Source organism: Dermochelys coriacea, chromosome 10 (genome assembly GCF_009764565.3).
Source record: "Dermochelys coriacea isolate rDerCor1 chromosome 10, rDerCor1.pri.v4, whole genome shotgun sequence".
NCBI classification, from domain to species: Eukaryota; Metazoa; Chordata; order Testudines; family Dermochelyidae; genus Dermochelys; species Dermochelys coriacea.
In genome coordinates this window covers 34046406-34069976 of record NC_050077.1, presented here as the reverse complement: position 1 = coordinate 34069976, position 23571 = coordinate 34046406, and the positions used below count along the sequence as shown (strand labels likewise).

Below are 23571 nucleotides of genomic sequence, written 5' to 3'. Positions count from 1 at the left end.
AGCTAGACAGCAGAGAGAGACTGGTGTAGCAGAACACACTCTGGACCCAACGAGCAGGGTTCCCCTTGAGAGCCGGGGGCAGTGACTGTCTGCAGAGACCCTGAAGCTGGGAGCAAGGAAATGCAAACTCTTCCCCACTGTCACATGACACGGGTTAGAGACTGTAACTGGAGGTAAATATGGCCCTTGTCATCCTGACACAATCCCAAAGTGCTTTATGAACTCTAGAGCTACAGGGATCACTTTGGGCTCTGTTATTAAATGGCCACTTCTGGAGAAGAACATATTAATGTACAGTAACACTACTCATTAGTTTAGGACACATTTCAGAGTGGTAGCCGTGTTAGTCTGTATCAGCAAAAAGAACGAGGAGTCCTTGTGGCACCTTAGACTAACAAATTTATCTGAGCATAAGCTTTTGTGGGCTAAAACCCACTTCATCAGACACATGTCTCCTGCTGATAATAGCTCACCTTAATTGATCACTCTCATTATAGTGTGTATGGCAACACCCATTTTTTCATTCTGTGTGTATCTTCCTACTGTATTTTCCACAGCATGCATCCGATGAAGTGGGTTTTAGCTCATAAAAGCTTATGCTAAAATAAATTTGGTCTCTAAGATGCCACAAGTACTCCTCATTAGTTTAGGACAGGAAGTGAAGAAGTAAATTATGGCCTATTGAAACCCCAGGGAGAATTTGTGTAGGAAGGATGAAATTACTCTGATGGCTTAGGTGCTGCTATTTCAGCTAGGACTGTCATCTTTGGGAAAGGCTCCTACTGGACAAAAGAGAGTCGGCCTTCATTGCACAGCAACTTGGTGACCTTGTCAGGTGGGGTCGTGATGATGCCTGGACATTCAGGCTGTTAACTAGTTTTGCAAGCCAGAAGAAGGAGGACCCACAAAGCCAGAAGCAAGCCTGAAAAATTTTGATTGGGTGGCAACCCTGTTCTCGCCTTCCACCTAATGAGACTTCTCACTACTGGAAACTCGGGCCTTATCTTCCAGCTCAGAAAGCAGTTATGGTTAGAAAAGAGATTCTCTACCCTTCTGTGTACATTGTCCCTCTTTGAGTGCATTAGATCTGGACGTTCATGTTCAGATTTTTTTTTTCCCAATTGCCAGCTCTGCAAGTGGGATCCGAGAGTCAAGCTGCTGATTCTTTCACCATCCCCATCAATATTCTGGCCTCAAAACTATTGAGTATCTATATGTAGATTCAGTCAAATACTAAATAATTGGAAATAATATTAATACAAAGCCAGATTGAAAGTGAATAGAGAACTAGATGAAGTAGTTGTATGCAGAGCTGATCAAAAACCAGAACGTCTGTCGTGCAGGAAATACCAATATTTCAATATTTGTTTTTATCCCAAGTTGGGATTAAAAAGTCAAAATATCAAAACTTTTTATGGAACAAAACTGGCTGGGCTACATCTTCTATGAGGCACTGTGGCAGGTCAGCCACAGGGAGAGATTGTCAAATGCAGTTTAGGGCCCATAGGAGAGAATGAGGTTGTGGAGAAACCAGAACTACAACTCCCATGAGGCATCATGGTGGCTCAGGCAGATGCAGAGAGCACTGTCAACCCCATTCGAAATGAAACTCTTCATTTCATTTTTATTTTGTTGATGGAAAATGCATCAAAATCCATATTTTTCCGCTTGGAAAATATGGTTGTGTAAATTTCCCAAGGGAAAATGTTTTGTTTGAAATTTTCCAACCAACTCTATTTGCATGTAGTATATGTGATCATTTATTGCTATGAATAAGAACCAATGCCATTGGCTAAGCAAACTCTTAGCCCCACAACCAGAACACTCTTCAGATTATATTTTAATAACTTGTAAAGTTACTATACAGGAATTCCAGCGCTGATCATTTTTAAAGATGGAGATGTGTTTTTTTTTTTTTTTGTTTTTTTTTTTTCTAGGAAGACATTTTAGCAATAATCTATCCTGGAAACAATTATTTTCTCTTTTTCAAAAGAGATTTATTGATTTGTTTTAAATAAATGGGAATAATACACTCGTGACCAGTTAAAGACCTTACTGTGAATGCTTTTTGCTTATATTATTGACTTGGTAGAGAGTTCAAAGTAATAGCAATCTTTGCTTAGGAGATTGTTTTAAAAATTTGCAGTCAGATCTGTGATTAGTGTAAATTGGCTAAGCTCAGTTTAAGTCAATGGGGCTGTAGAGGATTTGGCTGAGATTTCACAAGTGAGAAATGAGACAAATGGTTTCCTTCACAATATAAACTAGCACTGTGCAAAAATTTCTCACAGAAATTGCTTTTTGATGGAAATTTATTTTGACTCTATGAAGTCTTTTGAGAAGTCTGCTTTCCATGGAAAATTTCAATTTTTCAAGTGTTTGGTTTTTCAATGAAAACCAAAATATTTAAATTTGGAAATGCTCCTTTGGTGGCTCATGGGATTTGTAGTTCAGTTACCTCCTGTCCCCATTCTCCTTTATGGGCCAGTCTCCGTGCCCAGACTACATCTCCCATGATCCACCACAGCAAGGTACTCCCATGATGCACCACCTCTTCTCCCCAAGCAGAAAGAGTGTGCATCATGGAGGAAATAATCGACCAAGGAACATAGCCTGTAGAGGAGAATGGGAGCATTAGTCACCTATACTGCAACTCCCATGAAGCACTGCAGCATTTCCAAACTGGTGTGTGTTTGGTTGGTTTGTTTGGGTTTTTTGTTTAGTGTTTTTTGACAAGCTCTACAGCCCTTCTCCCCAGCCCTTAAACCAGCATCCTGACAGGGTTTGAGTTCATGGACAAGGAGGAGGGGATGGAAAGATTATCAGAGACAGGCTCTGATATAATGAGGACAAGAAGCACTCAGTGCTGTAGGAAGCCACCAGAATGCAATGCAACCTCTTCAAACCCTCTGCTTCTCTCCTGTCTGCTGGTCCATTCTGAGCCATGATCAGCACAGGCCTTGAGGATGAGAAGGCTGCAAACTAGCCATGCTGCAGGCGCCATCATGTGGGAGCTACAGTCTCCTTTGAGCTATTTAGCTTTAAGCAGCAACTTAAACAATTATTTGGACAAACCCAAGTATAAGATGCATGGCTGTAGTTCAGCACTAAATGTCTGTTCAAAGCCAAATTCTCAGATGAAATTTTTGGCACAGAGCTTTTGATTCTGCTGAAGCATGGGGCAGAGCAGAATGGAACACACTTTACCATCCCGCAGCTTTATTGGCTCTGCAAGGCTGGCAGGAATAAAATTGTATTTTTACCAGTAAGCTTAGTGAATACGTCTCCTGGACTGAGGGAAACAGCAGCAGGCACAGTATCATCTTGCCACTTTTCGGATCATAACCACATGCTTAAATCCTTTGGAGACACATCCCTATTCACTAAGGGTGTAGAGGTTACCCTGGAGATGGCCAGACTCTTGCCACGTGATCTGTGTGGGTGGGGAAACACTTACAGGACATGAATTTGGGTCTCACCCAAACTCCAGGGAAGAACTAGCTACAGAGCTGAGTTACCTTTGGTGTGGGTTATTGTGGGTGTTTGGTTCTGTCTGTGGAAGGGAGCAGTTAGTGACAAATAGTGAACCTACTTCATTTGTATGGAGTCATCGCAGATAGTTCTCTGAAAACAACCACTCAATGTGCAGCAGCAGTCAAAAAAAGGCTAAGAATGTTAGCAAGCATTAGGAAAGGGACAGATAATAAAACAGAAAATATCGTAACACCTCTATATAAACCCTGGGCATGCCCACACCCTGAATACTGCATGCAGTTCTGGTCACCCCATTTCAAAAAAATATATGAGAACTGGAAAAAGTACAGAGCACGGAAACAAAAATGATGAGGGGGATGGAACATCTCTCCATCTGAGGAGAGATTAAAAAGACTGGGACTGTTGGATTTAGAAAAGAGATGACTAAGGGGGAAGTGGGGGAGATTATGATAGAGGTCTGTGAAATCATGAATGGTGTGGAGAAAGTGAATAGGGAAGTGTTATTTACCCTTCAAATAACACAAGAACTATAAGTCACCTGATTAACTTAATAGGCAGCAGGTTTAAAACAAACAAAAGGAAGTACTTGTTCACACAGCACACCGTCAACCTGTGGAACTCATTGGCAGGGGATATGGGCTCAAAAGAATTAACTGAGCTCATGGTGGAAAGATCCATCAATGGCTATTAGCCCAGATGGTCCGTGATGCAACCCCTGCTCTGGGTGTCCCTAAACCTCCAACAGCTGGGAGTGGACAACTGGAGAATCACTCACAATTGCCCTGTTCTATACACTCCCCCTGAAGTTTCAGTCACTGGCCACTGTCAGAAGACAAGATACTGGGCTAGATGAACCATTGGTCTGACCCACTACAGCCATGCTTATCTTCTTATGTGCCTCTTTAAAATTCCCATTTCAAGGCTCTAATCCAAGGGCCAAATTCTGACCTCAGATGAGCATGTGGGAGGATCCTAGAACTTGGCCTGTGTATTTAAACACTTATATCTCAGATGGACTGGGAGACCCTGTGGCCTAAGACCCTGACTATTAACCTGGATCTCTTAAATAAGGAAAGACACCAAGCTAGGGAGGCTGTGAGGAAAGCAGTGAGCTGGACTATCTGGCTGCCATCATACAATCATGTTCCCCTCCACTTGTATGATCTCTCCTTCCCACATCCTAGAACATCGCATAGAATGCTGCTGTTGGAGATGCTTCTGCAGCACTCGTTTCAGCCCCTCCTCCATGCAAACATCACAGGTACTAAAACAACACACATCACACCATGTACCTGCTTGTCCATTTAAGCCTCGGTCCGCCCTGCCCCCTGGCAAGGTGTGAGGGCAGTAAACAGGTCTCTGGGCCTGCACTGTGCAGCTGCTTATGAATGCCGCTTCAGTCTGGAATGAACCTTTTCTCTCATAAGATGCGACATCCCTCTTGCTGGCAAAGGCTCAGCCTCCAAAGTTCAGTGTCCACCAATCAGAGTCGCCCAGGCATGCAAGGTCATCTGTAGCCAGCTGACCCTGCCCCCTCCCACAAATTATCTGCTGGGAACCATAGCGCTCCAATGTCTAAGCCATTGAGCTGAAGCTCCCATGGCACAAGCCAACACAGAGACTAGCTGAGGGTCACACATTTACAGCACTGAGAATTAAATGAAACACTAGGAGACTCCTGATTGGTGATGCTGCACTTTTGAAACGGATTTTCAGTTGAATTGAAAAGTCTTATTGCTCTGCTGGGGAGAAGGCGGTAACGTTTGCTGTCCGCTTCCCTGCTGTTCCTGCTTCTGGCTGGATAGGATTAATTTCTTTTGCTTGCTGACGACATCAGACCTGTAACTGGAGAGGCTCTGAATCCCACTGTTGTACTCTTTAGGTTTAGCTATGCTAAATCTTGGCAAGAGAAGAGAAAATAGCAATGCTCTAGCGCCCTATTCATCTTGTGAAAACCTCTAGCTTTGGTAGGCCCACAGAGCAAAAACATGGCAATAGAGAGAGGAAATGCCAGACCCCAAGCAAGTTGCCCTGAACTCTACATGGTGATCAGCAGAGAACCAGCTCGGGGGGCTTGTAAAATGAAAATGTTCTTTGTTTGCTAAGATTTATTTAGTGAAGAGTAAAAAATCCCCACGTTCTAGGACTTCACAGCACTCGAGTAGAGGATTCCGAATATTTGAGTGACACTGGCTGTTTCTCTCACTTCCTCATGTCTCCATTGCGGGCAGGGTGTGAATGGCCACTTGTGCAGACATACCCGCACTAGCTGTACTCTAGCTAGCTCACTAAACCTAGCAGTAACAAGGCAGCCGTGCGGGCTTCAGCATGGGTTTCACAAGCCCACCTGACCCTCCTGGTATGTTCTACAGCCAAGGCTGATGCTAGCACTGCAGTGTCCTCGCTGTTCTTTGTCATGAGCTAGCTGGAGTGCAGGAATGTCTATATGAGCTGCAAATCACACTCCGGGCTGCAGTGTAGACATCCCTTAAGGATGGGGAAAGGGAAAGAGATATGAGAGAGAGAGAGAGAGAGAGAGCGGGGGAAGGTGCTGAGCTAGGAGATGGAGAAGGGAGTGAAGAAAGGTAAGACTGAGAAGCAGGAGAGTTTTACTGCCTGATGTTCTGTGGCACCCATGACTTCAGATAGAGCTGCGGGTACTCAGCACTTCTGAAAACCAAGCCTAAAATGTCTGTCCAGCAGCAATCCCATGGTGCTGTGGAAGGCCCAGGGTGCACCTGCTGTGCTAACTGCAGGTGGGTGGTAACAGGTTCGGAGCGCCAGCTGAGCGCTCCCCCACGTGTCCTCGCTGGGCACCCTGGCACAAGAAATGTCGATTCCCGGTAACCCAGTGGCAATGGGTTAAGGACGAGATCCCTTCGTTGGTGCTAGAGCCCCAGATCTGCTGTTTATAGGTTCCTTGTTGTCACATGGGCATCGTCTACACACCAGTCACTAAATGACTGGAGAATAGCTAATGTGATGCCAATTTTTAAAAAGGGCTCCACAGGTGATCCTAGAAATTACAGGCCGGTAAGCCTGACTTCAGTACCGGGTAAACTTGTTGAAACAAAATTGTCAGACACCTAGATGTTGGGGAAGAGCCAACATGGTTTTTGTAAAGGGAAATCCTGCCTCACCAATCTACTAGAATTCTTTGCAGTCGTCAACAAGCATGTGGACAGGGGAGATCCAGTGGATATAGTGTACTTAGATTTTCAGAAAGCCTTTGACAAGGCCCCTCACCAAAGGTTCTTAAGCAAAGTAAGCTGTCATGGGATAAGAGGGAAGGTCCCCTCATGGATTGGTAACTGGTTAAAAGATAGGAAACAAAGGGTAGGAATAAATGGTCAATTTTCAGAAGGAGAGAGGTAAATAGTGGTGTCCGCTAGGGGTCTGTACTGGACCCAGTCCTATTCAATATATTCATAAATGATCTGGAAAAAAGAGAAAACAGTGAAGTGGCAAAATTTGCAGATGATACAAAATTACTCAAGATCGTTAAGTCCCAGGCAGACTGCGAAGAGCTACAAAAGGATCTCTCAAAAGTGGGTGACTGGGCAACAAAATGTGATGGGGGTCTAAATTAGCTGTTATCATTCAAGAAAGAGATCTTGGAGTCATTGTGGATAGTTCTCTGAAAACACCCACTCAATGTGCAGCAGCAGTCAAAAAAGGAAACAATGTTGGGAATTATTAAGAAAGGGATAGATAATAAGATGGCAAATATCATATTGCCTCTATATAAATCCATGGTACACCCACATCTTGAATACTGCATGCAGATGTGGTCACCCTATCTCAAAAAAGATATATTGGAACTGGAAAAGATTCAGAAATGGGCAACAAAAATGATTAGATGTATGGAAGGGCTGCCATATGAGGAGAGATTAATAAAACTGGGACTTTTCAACTTGGAAAAGAGATGACTAAGGAGGGATATGATAGAAGTCTATAAAATCCTGACTGGTGTGGAGAAAGTAAATAAGGAAGTGTTATTTGCTCCTTCTCGTATCACAAAAACTAGGAATCACCAAATTAAATTAATAGGCAGCAAGTTTAAAACAAGCAAAAGGTAGTATTTTTTCACACAACGCATAGTCAACCTGTGGAACTCCTTGCCAGAGGATGTTGTGAAGGCCAAGACTATAACAGGGTTTAAAAAAGAACTAGATAAGTTCATGGAGGATAGGTCCATCAATGGCTATTAGCCAGGATGGGCAGGGATGGTGTCCCTAGCCCAGTGGTCTCCAACCTTTTTTTTACACACAAGATCACTTTTTGAATTTAAGATCAACCCAGGATCTACCCTGTCCCTTCCCCGGGGCCCCTCCCCATGGGGCTGAGAGGAGCAAGGAATGGGTGGGGGGAGCCAGTGGGCTGGCAAAATCTCAAGGCGCAGTGCAAGCAGAGCAGGCTGGGGCCCCTTCTGAGCATGGGCCTGGCTCCATGGCGCCACTGGTGCCATTGTAAACCCAGTACTGGAGGACGGGGTGAGGGCTCTGGGAGGAAGTTTGGTTCAGGAGGTGGCTCTGGACTGGTGCAGGGACAGGGTTGCAGGAGGAGATGAGGGGTTTGGGTGCAGGAGGTGGCTCTGGACTGGGACAGGGGGTTGGGGTGTGGGAGGGAGGGAGGGCGGGCGAAGTGGAGGCTCCATCTGGGCGGCACTTACCATGGGTGGCTCCCGGTCAACGGCACAGCGGGGCTCAGGCAGGCTGCCTGCCTGTCCTGGCCCCACGCTGCTCCCGGAAGCAGCTGGCTGCAGGCATGTTTCTGCGTCCCCTCAGGAGAGTGGGGCCACCAGCTCTCCATCTGCTGCCCTCACCCACAAACGCTGCCCCCACAGCTCCCATGGGCCGGTTCCTGGCCAATGGGAGCTGCAGAGATGGTGCTGGGGGCAGGGACATCACGCAGAGACACCTCCCCTCCCTCCCCCAGGGGCTGCAGAGATGTGCCAGCAGCCAGTCGCTTCCGGGAGTGGCATGGGGCCAGGGCAGGCAGGCAGCCTGCCTGAGATCTGCTGTGTCGTTGGACTTTTAGCGGCCTGGAGATTGCAATCAACTGGCAGAGGCTCCAGGATCGATCCAGATTGGTGACCACTGCCCTAGCCTGTTTGCCAGAAGCTGGGAGTGGATCACTTGAGGAGTATCTGTTCTGTTCATTCCCTCTGGGGCACTTGGCATTGGCCACTGTCGGCAGACAGGATACTGGGCTCGATGGATCTTTGGTCTGACTCTGTATGGCCGTTCTTATGTTCTCTGTCACCAGAGCTGTTTTCTTTCCTCGTTGACAACCACAGGAGAGAAAAGCTCCACTCCAAATTAAAGCTCTTGTCTGAACTCCCATGCAGGGAGAAGTGAGGGTTTGAGGTCAGAGAAGGAAGCCCAGGGACAATGCTGAAGACTGACAACTTGCCCCTGATGATTGGTGACAACATGCCATTTCTGACCTCTCACTCCCTGAGCTGGGACCACTGTGCAGGCAGAGAGCTCAGCCTCAGGGCTGGAGGGAGAGAAAGGAGTTCCTCATTTCCCTCACCAGCATCCCCTCCAACTGACTTCAAGGAACACCGCTAGACTCAACATCACGGTCCTTGGTGAATGCTGCATGTGGGGAGCTAGGAATCTGAGCTCCATGGCTAAGTGCCTGAAGTTGCACCAATGACGAATTCACAGGTTGTGCAAAAGGAGGTGAAGGCCACATAGGGTGAAATCCTGGCCCCACTGAAGTCAATGGCAAAGCTCCCATTGAGTTCAATGGGGCATGATTTCACCTCTAGAGTTCAGAAAGGCGTGAGCAGCTGGAAAGGGGGTTGGGGTCAAAAGAGGAAATATCAGGGGGAAAGTCTCTCTGAGGCAATTCAGGGGTGGTGCCCAGAGACAAAACGTGACTCCTGACGGGGGTATGATGTAAAGCTGCCTCTCCCACCATGGCAGAAATCCCTGTGGCTCTTGGCAGCACACACAAAGCCCTCCCAGACCTCCCCCCGCCCCATTGCTGTCAAACAAACACCATTTCCCCATGCAAAGAATGTTTGAAATATTATCCAATTGGCACCAATTTATACAATATTCAGCTAGCTTGTACAGACTGAAGCCAGAGGAATTCTCCGCTCACAGTGGGGGTAAGGCCAGGGGTTGGGAGCTGGTTGATCTGGATTGTCTTCCTGAATCTGCTTCAGAGTCTCTGGGTAACCTTGTACCATTCTCATACGCTCTGTGTGCCTCAGTTTCCTCATCTATAACATTAGAAGAATACTTCCCTACCTCACAAGGGTCCTACCCAGGAAAGTACTGCAGCACCTGCTTAAATCCCACTAGCGCTGATCAGGAATTTCTTGGTAACTGTTTTCTTGTTGAAAATTTTGATTGATCAAAATCAAAACAGGAAAGGATAAGTTTGGCCAAAATTCTCGACTCTAAGAAATGTTGAAAAGCAAGTTTTGAAATTGTCAAAATGTCCCATTTTGACTTTTTTTTTTTAAACCAACAATTCTGGTTTCCTGGTTTGAAACAAATTTTAGTTTCAAAATTTGAGCTTATTATAGTTAAAAAAAAAAACAAAAAAACCCCCAACTTTTAAAATTAAAAAATAGTTGAAATTAAAGCAAAATGTTTGTTGATCCAAACTTTTTTTTTTTTTTTTTTTTTTTTAAAAATCTCATATCTTCCTAGAATGGGAAAATCACTTCCTGCCCAGCTTTAAACCCCATTGATTTTAAGCAGATGTGTAAGTGGTGCCCTAAATCAGAGCTGAGAGATTGCAGAGATTAATTCTTATATGTAAAGCATTTTGAGACCCAAGTGCAAACGTATAACCCATATTGCTGGTGATATGTTTTGCTTTATATATGGATAATACATTATTTGTAGATGAACATATAGCCTGTATTTTATACATTTTACTTTATTTCTAAAATGACATTTATTATACAGTGTATGATATAGGATTGAAGTTACTCAGTGTAAAGCAATAGGTATAATAAATAATTATTCAGAGTAAATGCAATAAAATACGTGGCTGTTTTCAGCATATTCCCTCCCTTTTCCATTGTATGCAATGATTTCAGTTTTAGAACATGGAAACAGTTCTTTAAATGTTAGTGTTACACTGCACCCCTGAGCAGCTCAGCAGGAGCCAGGACTGAACCTGGGATGAGTAGCTCTCAAAACATGAGCCTTTACTGCCCGAGCTAACACAAAAACAGCCATATTGGGCCAGGCCAATGGTCCATCTAGCCCAGTCTCCCGTTTTCTGACCGTGGCGGTGCCAGATGCTTGAGAGGGAATGAACAGCACAGGGCAATCATCAAATGACCCATCTCCTGTTGTTCAGTCCCAGCTTCTGGCAGTCAAGACACAGCAATGAGGAACCAGGCTGTAGCAGGCTCATCAATCTTTGTGTGTCTGTGGCCCAGCCACCACTGGAGGGTGACAGAGCACTGCACTAAGTGGGTTACGCTGGAAGTGTACCTGATCGCTTGTGCGGAGATGTCTCCCACACATTTTTTTTTTTCCCCTCACAGTGGTTGTCCTGAGGCCCAGACTCTCCATGTGTCTCTTCATGGGCTCTTTGCGCAGCATCCTCTGCAGCTGGGAGGGTTGCTTGTCTCTTTCTAAGTGCCAGGTGGATCAGGCCTGAATCCTGAGATGTGCTGAACACAACAATTCCCTGTGGCCCCTTGGTGATATCAGTTGTCCATGCTTCTCAGCAGATGGCTCCAGGTTTGATCCTGCAGAACCTCACCTCAGTAATCTTTGCCATTGACTTCAGTAGGACTAGTTACATGAGTAGCCTCACTTGAAGTATTCCTCACTTGACTAAGGGGCTTCAGGATCAGGCCCTTATACCCTGATCCCATGGAAGTCCACAGCAAAACTCCCATTAATTGTAATGGTGCAAGATCAGGCCCTCGATGAGTTTCCTACTGGTCCCTACCAGCTGGGGCGTGTAATATTCCCCTGCTGCCAGCCCCATTTTGCCAGTCTGCCCAGTCTCTGAACCTGGCCTTGCACTTCTCGGCTTGCCAATGTATATCATGGGGATCATGGCAAAATCTCCAATTGATTTGTGTTCTAAAAGAAGCTGTAAAAGGGGCAAAAATGCACACACATCTGTTCCACGTGCAAAAACTTGCCTGCATCCACACAAATTGCCAATTTGCTTTCACAAAAGAAATAATTGTAATCACAATGGCCTGCTTGGAGTGCGTGAGGGCATGTTTTTGTGGGGGCATGCACATTTTTGGGGACACACTACCGGCTATAAAAAGATGCCTGCAAAAACTAACTCAAAATTCACTCAGCAAATACGTCTTCAAAATGGAGTAGAAAAACATTCCTTTCAAGACCTTGCATAATTTGGGTAGGGTCAGTCTGAAGGGACTTTTATGTAATAATCCAAGATGACCAGGAAGGGTGGAATCGGTTAAATACTTACGGCTGTGTGGTGCTTTGGAGATGAGGTATTAGGAGATCCTGGAATTACCCCGAATTTGTCCATCTCCACTTAATAGAATTCTAAAGCATAATATCCACTGGGACATGTGTGGTCATCCAGGTGTGAAGCTCCTACAGAACCACTGTTCAGTGAGGTCTGCCCCAGTTCCTACTGTAGTCAATGGGCGTCTTTCCGTTGACTTTGGTGGAAGTTGGATCAGGACTTTAACCCTATTGTGCGCCACAAGAAATGCACATTTGGTGGGGTGGCCCACTGCACCATGTGGACAGAGGTCCAGCCATAGGGCCGTACATAATCAGGCAGCCAAAGGGTGAGGCTCGTTCCACTCTGGGTATAGTCAGGAGGGCAGCAATCAAGTTCGTATCATTTCTTCCATCTCACAGATGAATGATCCGACTGAGGGAGTTTCCTGCCTGTCTAGCACCAACACAGACTTAGCTAACATTGGGCACCTGGGTCAGTCACAGACCGGACTGTTTTGTGCCACATATTCAGTACCCGGAGTTCTGAAGACTAAGCACAACCCTAGCAGCATAAGTAGCATGTGTGCACCCGCATATCTGTGACCCTGGCCCCGCGTGATTCTGTCGCTATGCCCTGCTCTTGCAAACGGCTGAAGGAACGTTGGAACATTTCCCTGAGCTCAGAACATTTAGCTAAGGGTGTGGGACAGGGCAGTTCTTGTTCACTCTTCAGCTGGGACATTAGTTACAGCGGGGAGCTCAAATTCTAGTGCTTGTTCACTTCCTTTTGTTATTTCCCCTCTCTGCAGATGGGGAGATTACGTCCAAGCCAATGGTGCTGTTCTTGGGACCGTGGAGCGTTGGCAAATCCACCATGATAAACTACCTCCTAGGGCTGGACGACACGCCCTACCAGCTGTACACAGGTAATGTGTGCTCTGGCTTGCCCATTGTTTCTGCTTAATGTGCTGTGCAAAGGGTACAAGCAGGCACTGTCACTCGTACATTCACTTCTCAAGTCAATTCCAGCCAGAGCTTGGCTGGTAAACATTGTCCCCAGCTGCTCTTTGAACCTCTTTTTATTCATTGCAACCTCCCAGGCTGTTAGGTGACAGCCATCACTCCGGTCAGGGAGGGCTTGAATCCTTGCAACCCTGCTCCTGTAAGAGTGAGAGGAGTTGGTGCAGAGAAAGACAGATGAGATTCCTCTTCACCCCCCCAGGATCAAGCTGTGCATCTGCCAAAGCAGCATTCCTACTTCCTGCAGTCCAGAGGCTCAGGACTGAGATCTTCCATCCCGATAGGGCATTGCACTGCAGGTCACCTTCCAGGCCAGCAGAGTAACAATCCTCTAACAAGGGGAACTTGCCATTTTCTTCTATCCTTCCCCTCCATGCATGGAGCCAATTAATTTACTTTAACAACAGGCATGACATTTCCCATCTCCTCTTCTCAGCTCCCACTCCCTTTTATCCCTGAACACCGCTGAGCGTAGCACTGCTGAATTAAAACCTGTACTGAGCTCTGGGCATAGGAAGAATTAAGGCACTAGAAAGCAGAGCAGGAGTTGGTCCTTTATAATGCTTTTCACACTTGTGATATTTCAGTGTAGATTAACCACTGCAGGAAAAAACTGGACTCGTGTATCCATGGAATAGCTACAACCTGGTCTACACTACAGAGTTTAGGTTGACATAGGCTGCCTTATGTCAACCTAACTCTATAAGCATCTACACTAAAATGTAGCTGCCACTGGTGTAATCCACCCACTACACCAATTTAATAACTCCACATCCGCGAGAGGCGTAGCCCGTAGCTTGATGTAGTTAGATCAATGCAGTGTCAGTGTAGACACTATGTCACTTACATTGACACTTGCTGTCTTTCGGAAGCAGTCCCACGATGCCCCACACTGACAATCCTGGTGAGGATGCATACCGCTGACACAAGGAGTGCAGTGTGGACATGCAAAGCAATTTAATTACTGTGGTGGCTGTACATCAAACTAAAAAGAAAAGGAGTACTTGTGGCACCTTAGAGACTAACAAATTTATTTGAGCATAAGCTTTCGTGAGATACAGCTCACTTCATCGGATGCATTTGGTGGAAAATATAGTGGGGAGATTGATATACACACACAGAGAACATGAAACAATGGGTTTTATTATACACACTGTAAGGAGAGTGATCACTTAAGATGAGCCATCACCAGCGGGGGGCGGGGAGGAAAACCTTTCATGGTGACAAGCAAGGTGGGCCATTTCCAGCAGTTAACAAGAACATCTGAGGAACAGTGTGGGGGTGGGGTGGGGTGGGGGGGAGAAATAACATGGGGAAATACATTTACTTTGTATAATGACTCATCCACTCCCAGTTTCTATTCAAGCTTAAGTTAATTGTATCCAGTTTGCAAATTAATTCCAATTCAGCAGTCTCTCGCTGGAGTCTGTTTTTGAAGTTTTTTTTGTTGAAGGATAGCCACTCTCAGGTCTGTAATCAAGTGATCGGAGAGATTGAAGTGTTCTCCGACTGGTTTTTGAATGTTATAATTCTTGATGTCTGATTTGTGTCCATTTATTCTTTTACGTAGACTGTCCAGTTTGACCAATGTACATGGCAGAGGGGCATTGCTGGCACATGATGGCATATATCACATTGGTAGATGCGCAGGTGAACAAGCCTCTGATAATGTGGCTGATGTGATTAGGCTGTATGATGGTGTCCCCTGAATAGATATGTGGACAGAGTTGGCAACGGGCTTTGTTGCAAGGATAGGTTCCTATCTTCTTCGTTCTTGTTAACTGCTGGAAATGGCCCACCTTGCTTGTCACCATGAAAGGTTTTCCTCCTTCCCCCCCCCCCCCCGCTGGTGATGGCTCATCTTAAGTGATAACTCTCCTTACAGTGCGTATGATAAAACCCATTGTTTCATGTTCTCTGTGTGTGTATATAAATCTCCACACTGTATTTTCCACCGAATGCATCCGGTGAAGTGAGCTGTAGCTCACGAAAGCTTAAGCTCAAATAAATGTGTTAGTCTCTAAGGTGCCACAAGTACTCCTTTTCTTTTTGCGAATACAGACTAACACGGCTGCTACTCTGAAACACATCAAACTAAGTTAGGTTGACTTAATTTTGTCCTAAGACTTGCCCTACATTTCCTCAAGACATTCTACAAGGCATGAGGTACATGATATTGCAAGATGCTCTCTGACCATATCTGTTGCTTTGGATCACCCTCTGTATATTCATGAGTAAGCAGTATCCTCCCCAGATAGTCTCAGACACAGAGTCTGACTCATTTCCAGCAGGAGAGCTTAGATTTTACAGCTCACCTTCTCTGCTTCTCTTGTTACTGGACAGGGGCTGAACCCACCACCTCTGAGTTCACGGTCATCATGCACGGCCCAAAGCTGAAGACCATCGAGGGCATTGTGATGGCTGCTGACAGCGCACGCTCCTTCTCTCCCCTCGAAAAGTTTGGGCAGAACTTCCTGGAGAAGCTGATTGGGATAGAGGTGCCTCATAAGCTTTTAGAGCGGGTCACCTTTGTAGACACACCGGGCATCATTGAAAACCGCAAGCAACAGGAACGAGGTAGTAACCTGCTTTGTTCATTGTAAGAGAGACCAGAAAAGAAGGAGCAATATAAATGTGAGATAATAACAGTCCCTTGCTCTTCTACAATGCTGTTCAACAGTAGATCTCAAAGTGCTGTAGCATTTTCCCTGTTTTACAGGTGAGAGAAAAAGAGTGACAGTGGCTGATCCAGGAAGAGAACCAAGGTCTCCTGAGGCCCAGTTGAGTGCTATCTTCATTAGGTCACACAACAAAGGGCCAGTGAGGAGATGTTGCAGGGTGTTTATTTTATATTGCAGAAGCATCAAAATTTTGCCCACCTGTGTTTGTTATGGCCACCTGACACGGGCCTCAGGGACACACCCAATATTCATAAAATAGAGCAGATAGAGCATACTTCCTCTTTAATATGGAGGGGCAATGTTCAGAGACTTAAGCAAGATGGGGGTGTTTGTGGCCTTTGGACTGTATTTAGCCTAGGGGGCTGCACTTTGCCAATTATTTTCTATCATGTTCTTAAACCTTTGATCCAGGCCCCTGCCAAAACCTCTGTGCTAGAGGCAGGACACGATGGAATGCTGGAACACCATAACTTCCAGGATAATGTATCTCACAACTGGGGTAGCACTGCTGGCGTTTGTCACCCCATAGACTAGTTACATTAGGCAGCATTGGAGTGGCCAAAGCATGCCCTTAGAAAACAATCAGAGCACAGATAATCAACAGCAGGCTACAGAGAAAAGGAAAGTTTGGAAGTGACTTGGAAGGAATTTAATTCCAGAAGAAGCAAAACACCCCCAACCACTAGGAGGCAGCAGAATGCACATCAGAGTGAGCCCAGAGGTGGAAGGCAGTACCACCATATTAATAAAATGTTTGAATTGTCTGTCTACTAAAATCTGTTGTTTACCTATATGCTCATCAGTGCATTAATTACATGGCATCCCCACCTCTGTTCTCTCAATATCTACCTTTAAATTCAGGGGGAAATCCTGTCCCAATGGCAAAACTCCCATTGACTTTACTGGGGCCAGGATTTTATCAGAGAATGCCAGCTAAGGCACCAGTGCCAACTGAATATAGACTGATTGTGGATATTGGTGTCAAGGTGTTCTGCGACGGTTTTAGTAGCTGAGAAACCAGATTTCCCACTGCGTGAGGTCTAAGTCTGAAGGGGTCTGAGACATGGTAGACCTATGTCGTATCTATGCTGGTGACTGAATGGATCGGTCCTGTGTTAGATGTGGGGAGCTGGACATTTCTGGTTGATTTTTCTCTCTCCTTTCCCGAAGGTTACCCATTCAATGACGTGTGCCAGTGGTTCATCGACAGAGCCGACCTCATCTTTGTCGTCTTTGACCCTACAAAGCTGGATGTGGGTCTGGAGCTGGAGATGCTGTTTCGTCAGCTGAAAGGCCGGGAGTCTCAGATAAGAATAATCTTGAACAAAGCAGACAGTCTCGCCACCCAGGAACTTATGAGAGTCTATGGCGCCTTGTTCTGGAGCTTGGCTCCTCTGATCAATGTCACTGAACCTCCCAGGGTCTATGTCAGTTCCTTCTGGCCCCCAGAATATCACCCTGAAACCCACAAGGATCTGTTCCTTAAAGAAGAGATCTCGCTCCTGGAAGACCTTAACCAGGTGATTGAAAACAGACTGGAGAATAAGATTGCCTTCATCCGCCAACATGCCATCCGGGTTCGCATCCACGCCCTCCTGGTCGACCGCTATCTGCAAACCTACAAGGACAAAATGACCTTCTTCAGTGACGGGGAGCTGGTATTCAAGGACATTGTGGAAGACCCTGACAAATTCTACATCTTCAAGTCCATCCTGGCAAAGACCAATGTCAGCAAGTTTGATCTCCCCAACCGCGAGGCTTATAAGGACTTCTTCGGCATCAATCCCATCAGCAGCTTCAAGCTGCTAGCTCAGCAGTGTTCCTACATGGGAGGATGTTACCTGGAGAAGATCGAAAGGGCCATTACTCATGAGCTTCCTGATCTCTTGGGGAGTATTGGCTTAGGGAAGAAGCCCAGTGTTCTCTCCTGTGACACAACTGGCTGTGGTGAAACCCCAAGAAACCGCTATAGGAAACCATAACATGCTATGTACTAACATAACCATTCATGTTTTCCTGTTGATGAATGAGCTTATGTCTTATCTGTCCAAGAAGCCATGGTTTATTAACCCTTTGAGTGCCACACTGGCAAGAGCTACAGTACAACGAGGACTTTGAGTCATTGACATTAACGGCAGGGGAAGCGGGGTGGGCATAGAAAACAGAATAAAGAACTGTGAATTCCTGATATTATCTTTGTTATTTCAAATAGAAAGCAATGTTTAAGCTGTAAGTAAAAGCAACAAATGGTGAACTAAAGCTTTAGCTGCTTTTTCACTGGTACTGAAGTTCATGAGTGTGGAACAAGAAGTTCAACCTTTGCATACACTAAGCAGACAGGGAGTAGGAAACGCAGACTCTGGAATGATAACCTGGAGGAAGGCTCCGATGCCTTGACCTGGAGAACCGGAGAGGGTCACTGCTGGGGAGAGAGAGATCCAGCAGAGTAAATGTCAGCTTTTGGTGGCTGTATATAGGCATAAGGACCACAGAAATGCCTATAAATAAATAATAATCTTTTTTTTTTCTTTCCAAAACTTGTAGGCCATCAGGTTCAGTTCTTTGTGAGCTCCATTTGAATGACAGTTGAGCTATAACTCAGAATCTTTAGCATTCACCCAGGTATTAGCCCTCTCCTATCCCCAGGGGTAGGGAAAGAAAGACCCCATGTCTGTGTTTTAGACTGGATTCAGTCCAATCTCTGGAAACATATGGCATTGTTAGCACCAAATGCATGTCCCAGGTGGGATTTGGAAGTCTGGCTCAGAAGGAGAAATGGACTGGAGTTGAAAGAGCAATGGCACTTGAGTTACATTTGAAAGACAGTGGCTGTAACTCAAGAAAGTTCAGAAGAAAGCCTTCGAAAGCATCACTCTGTCCCTGTGCCTGAGAAGAGGCAGGGAGCTTAGTGTATGCATTTGCCGTTAGCGTCATGCTGTTGTTGGCAAGTCAAGCACAAACCTTGGTAGGGCTCAGAGGGTTAATCGATTTGCATTTTGACCTTGTTTATGCCAGTGTTGCATGTTTTCTCCAAGTCAGATCCCTGCGTTGTTGTGCGGTTTGGAGGAAGACAGGAACACCTTCCGTTTCACAGCTGTTGCCTGTTTTCTCTTCCAAACTTTTTGCTGTAGCTTAGGCAGTCGAAGGTGTCTGGGCCCTATCTTATTTGGGCTGAGCCAAGCAGTCATATTTATTTGTTGGTGTTGCCATGTTGTTCACCTGCCCCAACACACCAAAACCCAAAATTGTGAGTTGCAGGAAATGATGCCATCAGAACCAGTTCTAGCCTCTCTGTGGTCATAGTTCATTGTAGATGGCAACTAAAGCACAGGGGAAGTATGGGAGCCCTCTTCACCAAGCAGGTATTGTTTGGTTGCAATGACCCAGCATGGCTGGTGGTTGAGCTAAGCACTAACTGAAGAAGAAGGTGGATGTTGCCCTGAATGGTGTACGAGACCTGGTAAATAGCCTTTCCTCATTATTCTCCCTGTCAAATGGACCAGAGCTGAGGCTGGTCTTCAGAGAACCTTCTTAGTGGAAGTACTCACTGTAACATGCCTATGGGTTTTATCTGCTCGGGGTCAAGAATACAATGAAATGCCAAGCAAAGCAAGGCAAAGATAGAAAGACAATAGGAAATAAAAGAGCCATATGTTGGCTTTTTAAAGAAGAAACTTGAGCAGATGTGAAAGCGGAAGGTGCTGACCAGAGCCTGTTGGGAGCGTGGCATGGGGTCTGAAAGGCAGCACATCTCTGATCCACATGTGAGAATAGAGATGGAGCTGTTGCTACAGGAGAACTAAACGTATCTAGCACTGATCTGGAATGCAGCTTCCTTGCTGCTGAAACCTTGAGTTTAAAAGAAACAGTCTTTTAAAGCAATCCAGGTGCGTTCTAGTGGACATTGTTTTATGGGTGCTTGACTTGATCCAAATGTGTCACCCTGGAGGACACATCTGATGGGTAATGCATCCCCAAAGGCCGGATGCTGGAGAAGAAACAAGTACATTGATGAGTACTGCAAGAGGGCAGGTTACATGCTGAGGGATTTTGTGCACAGCACCAAAAGGAACAGGGGCAGCTAATGAAGGCAAAAAGAGGCGTCAGAGAAACTGGCATCCAAAATAGCACAAAGAGAAGTGACATGCTGGTGAGTCAATACATTGTGAGGTCTCAGACTGCCTTGGAGCTGCTTCCTCCATTCACTTCTATTCTTCCTTTCCTCGCTTCCTTTTACGTTTCCCCATTCGTCGTCCTCCTCATCCTTCTTTGTCTTGGTCACCCACTCTTTCTCATTTCTCATTGTCCTCCATTAAGCTTACCGGCTGCTCCTGTCGCTGGCCTAGTTTGCATGGTTTTCTTAGGAGTGAATGAAAAAGAAACACTGTCAAAACTGTGCTAATTTTGCCACTGCTTCTGCCGTCACATTATGTTTTATGGTCACCATAAGCAAATAAGTCTGTTAAACTTTTCTAATTCTCCGTCTTATTCTTCCTGCTTGTTCTTTGCCTTTGTTTCTCTTTGCTGTGCTGTCATCTTCTTTTTGTCTTTCTCCTGTTCATGTTCTCTTCCCCTTTTTCTTCAGTCTTTCTCCTGCCTTGTCTTTCCTCCATTTCTTGCCATCCTCTTTTCACTATACCCAGGTCCTTCCTTCCTTAGTTCCTCTAGCTCACTAGCATCCTGCCGGTCATAAAGCTACTGCTCTCCTTTTGGGTGTTGGTGTAGATGAGGATTGCGGTGTGGCTGATCTTACCAACACGATATAGACGGAGGAATGCTGGCAGCATTGAGGAGGATGGAGGATGTAAAGCATGGTTGTCTACAGGTACTGGGCCTGTTGGTTGACGTCCTGTTGGGTAAGCATTCATTGACAATGAAGATCTGTGCATATACTCAAGAAAATTTCCTGTAATTGGATGAGTCCACCTTTTCACATGTGACTGACACAAGCATAGTACTGGCTCAAAAGCCCAGCATAGAGGCTCATGCACTGATCGTAACCACCTTCCCATCTGAAAATTTACACTAGGATTCTCTTCTTAAAAGCACTCCTGGCGCTCCAACTTTAACCCCCCTGTGGCCTGATATAAGGTGACCCTTAAGAAACAATGTACCTAAGAAGTTGAAGAGTTATTTTTGTGCATTTGTTTGTTAACTGCACATCTAGCTGGGTCCACTCTTAGTTCTGGTTGGCTGCCACAACCCTTGTTGGGAATCCGACACATTTCTGATGGCCTTTCTTCCCAAGCCCCTTGACACTTGAAATGACTTGCATGGCCACAGCAAATGATTGTTAGTCTAAGGAGGACTGTAGTTCAAAGCCCACTTCACCTGGCACAGTCTGATTACAAAGCAGGCTCCTACCATCAATCTGTCTGTCTCTGTTCTATGAAACAAAATTAACTTGATTAGAAACAAAATATAAAGCGTGACATAATTGATGTGTCTCTGAGTTACAGGAAATGCATCAGGAATGAAAACAGGGAGCCTGAAGACTTTTTTTAATTTTGCTAAAAAAACCCAACATCCCTAAACCCACTGTTGTGTGCTTCTCTTTTAACAGGAATCTGGACAGACACATTATAAGGAATTACATGCTGTAATATATTCCCAATTAGGTGTTCATGATAATGTGCATTTGGATAAAATTGTTGGTCCTGTACATCAACCTGTTTAATAAAATCAGTATTTTTCAAACACATTCCACAGCTACATTTGCTTTGTTTGCCTGTCCACAGAGATCCTGGAACCATGGACTTGCTGCTGTTGAAGTAAATGTGAGTTTTGTAATTGGCTTCAAAGGGAGCAGGATTGGGTCCCATGCAGAGTGATGCTTATACAAAACCCGGGGAGGAAAGAACAGAATCCCTGATTGCGCCTCTGAGTTCCAAAGGGAAATGAAATGTTGCCCTCAGATGCACGCAGGTGGCTCTGGTTGACGTTCATGCTGCTAACAGAAAGTATAGAGCAGTGCCCAAACTGGATGGGGAGAGGATGGTGGAATAGGGAAGCATCAGAATGCCCAGCTTTCAACCTTTCCCATACCATGATCCCATATTACAAAAGAAGGACGTTTTGGGACCCACGCCCTCCCAGTGAGCCATAGAGAAGTGGAGAGCTCTCTTCATAGCTCCCCATGCATGGCATAGTGGATCATCTTAGCTTTGGGGGCGAGGCACTCCTCCAAACTCAGCTTCTACTGCCTCACCTCTCCTGCAACCGTTTCAGGAAGTGCTAAAAGGGGCACCTCACCTAACCACAATCCAGCCTGCACAGTGCTCCACGCTCACCAGAGGAGAGCTCCCCCACCATCTTCTCGCTTTCCCTCACCCAAGAACCCACTGCCAGGCCTCCTCTCCCTTTTGGGGCCTCAAAGAAAAAGTGGCTCATACAGGACATGGCTCACCTGGTACCACTCCAGTACAGGCCCATCGGTTAGGAATAAGAGGCATTCTTTAAGGACACATTCAACCCACATTTTCCCAGTTAAGGTTTGCTCTGGACACTGCTGGGAGCTGTAGAGTCTTCAGAGGAAGGGCCATGGGCACAACTGGAGGCAGTTCAATGAAACTTCTGCTCAGTGTGCAGCTGCGATCAAAGCAGCTAACCATATCAGGATGCAGAAGGAATGGGATGGAAAATAACATGGAGAATGCCTTCAATCAGTGATGTGGCTTCATGCAGCACTGGTCACCCCATCTCTCACACGACAGGGCAGAACTAAAGGGGTTCAGAGCAGGGGACGAGAATGACCACGGTCCTGGAAAAACTCTCATGAAGAGATATTGGAAAGGCTGGGATTATTACCTTAGAAAAGGGACAAATCATCATAAAAATCTATGAAACAATGAATGGGCTAGACAAGGGCAATGAGGACTTCTGTTCTCCCTGTCCTCTAACACAAGAGCAAGGGGACAGTCAGGAGATTAAAAGGTGGAAAATTCAAACTCCAGAAAAGGAAACACTTTGCACACACGTGATTACACTGTAGCACTTGCTGCCGCAGGAAGTCACTCAGACCAAGAATTTAACAAGATTGTAAACGGGACTAGGTATTTATATGGAGACTATGAATATCCAGTTATTGTAATTATTGACGACAAATTCTGGAAGGGGTATTAAACCTCACAGAGCAGGCTTTAGGCCAATTGCTAACTAGCAGAGACCAGGTTGAGACACAGCTGGGGTAGGTCACAGATTATCTCACATCTACTACTGTGGGGCTCTTGCACCTTCTGATGCTGGCCGTGGTAGGAGAGAGGATCCTGGTGTGGATGGCCCTCAGGTCTGATCCAGCCTAGCTGGTCCTACATTGCTCTAAAGATTTAGCTGCCAAGTTGTCCTCTTGCTTATCCCAATTTTACATGGATTCTTCCTAATCTACTCCAGCTACATCTACACTAGGCACAAGGGGTGTGATTCCCAGCTTGTGTAGACATATTCACACTAGCTCACATTGAACTAGGGTGCTAAAAATAGTAGTTGTAGTCACGGTTGCATAGGCAGAAGTGAGTGGCGGTACAGGCTAGCTGCCCACATATGTACTGTAGTGAAGCAGAGTGACCTCCCTCCGAGCCTGAGCCCAAGGGACCATTACACTCTCCTGGTGGGTGGAGCTGGGCCAGTCCAGCCTCCCATGCCAGGAGTACGGGGGCGGGGCAGGAAGTATAAAGAGAGGGCCCTGCAACTCAGTTGAGCGGGAGCCAGATGTCTCCATTGCTGCAGAACTCTGCAGCATCCTGCCCCCAGAGGAGAGCAACCCTGGAGAGGAGCTGCTGGGACTTCTGTCTGCAGTGTACCCCAAGAAGATGGAGGACTCTTGGATTTCGGAACCCTCAACCTAGACTGTGGTAGAAAGTAGCCCTTGGAAAGCAGACTTTAGTCCGGTTTTGTTACCAGAGCCCAAGTCAGCGTGTTTTGGAGGGATCCCCACTGACCCAGTGGTGAAATCA

General features: G+C 45.9%; 1 protein-coding gene across 3 annotated transcripts in view; it reads left to right on the top strand.

The window, feature by feature from the left end:
• Positions 1–21321, top strand: part of SRL (sarcalumenin) — a 94688-nt gene extending 73367 nt beyond the window's left edge. For 2 of the 3 annotated variants that reach the window (XM_043493205.1, XM_038419419.2), the window contains 3 exons: positions 12728–12844; positions 15282–15515; positions 16790–21314. In XM_043493205.1, coding sequence (XP_043349140.1) covers positions 12728–12844; positions 15282–15515; positions 16790–17601 — 1163 coding nt within the window. In that variant the 3' untranslated portion in view covers positions 17602–21314. Of the gene's footprint in view, positions 1–12727; positions 12845–15281; positions 15516–16789 lie in introns of all 3 variants that reach the window. The other variant, XM_038419416.1, reaches the window with a different exon arrangement.
• Positions 21322–23571: the final 2250 nt, after the last annotated feature.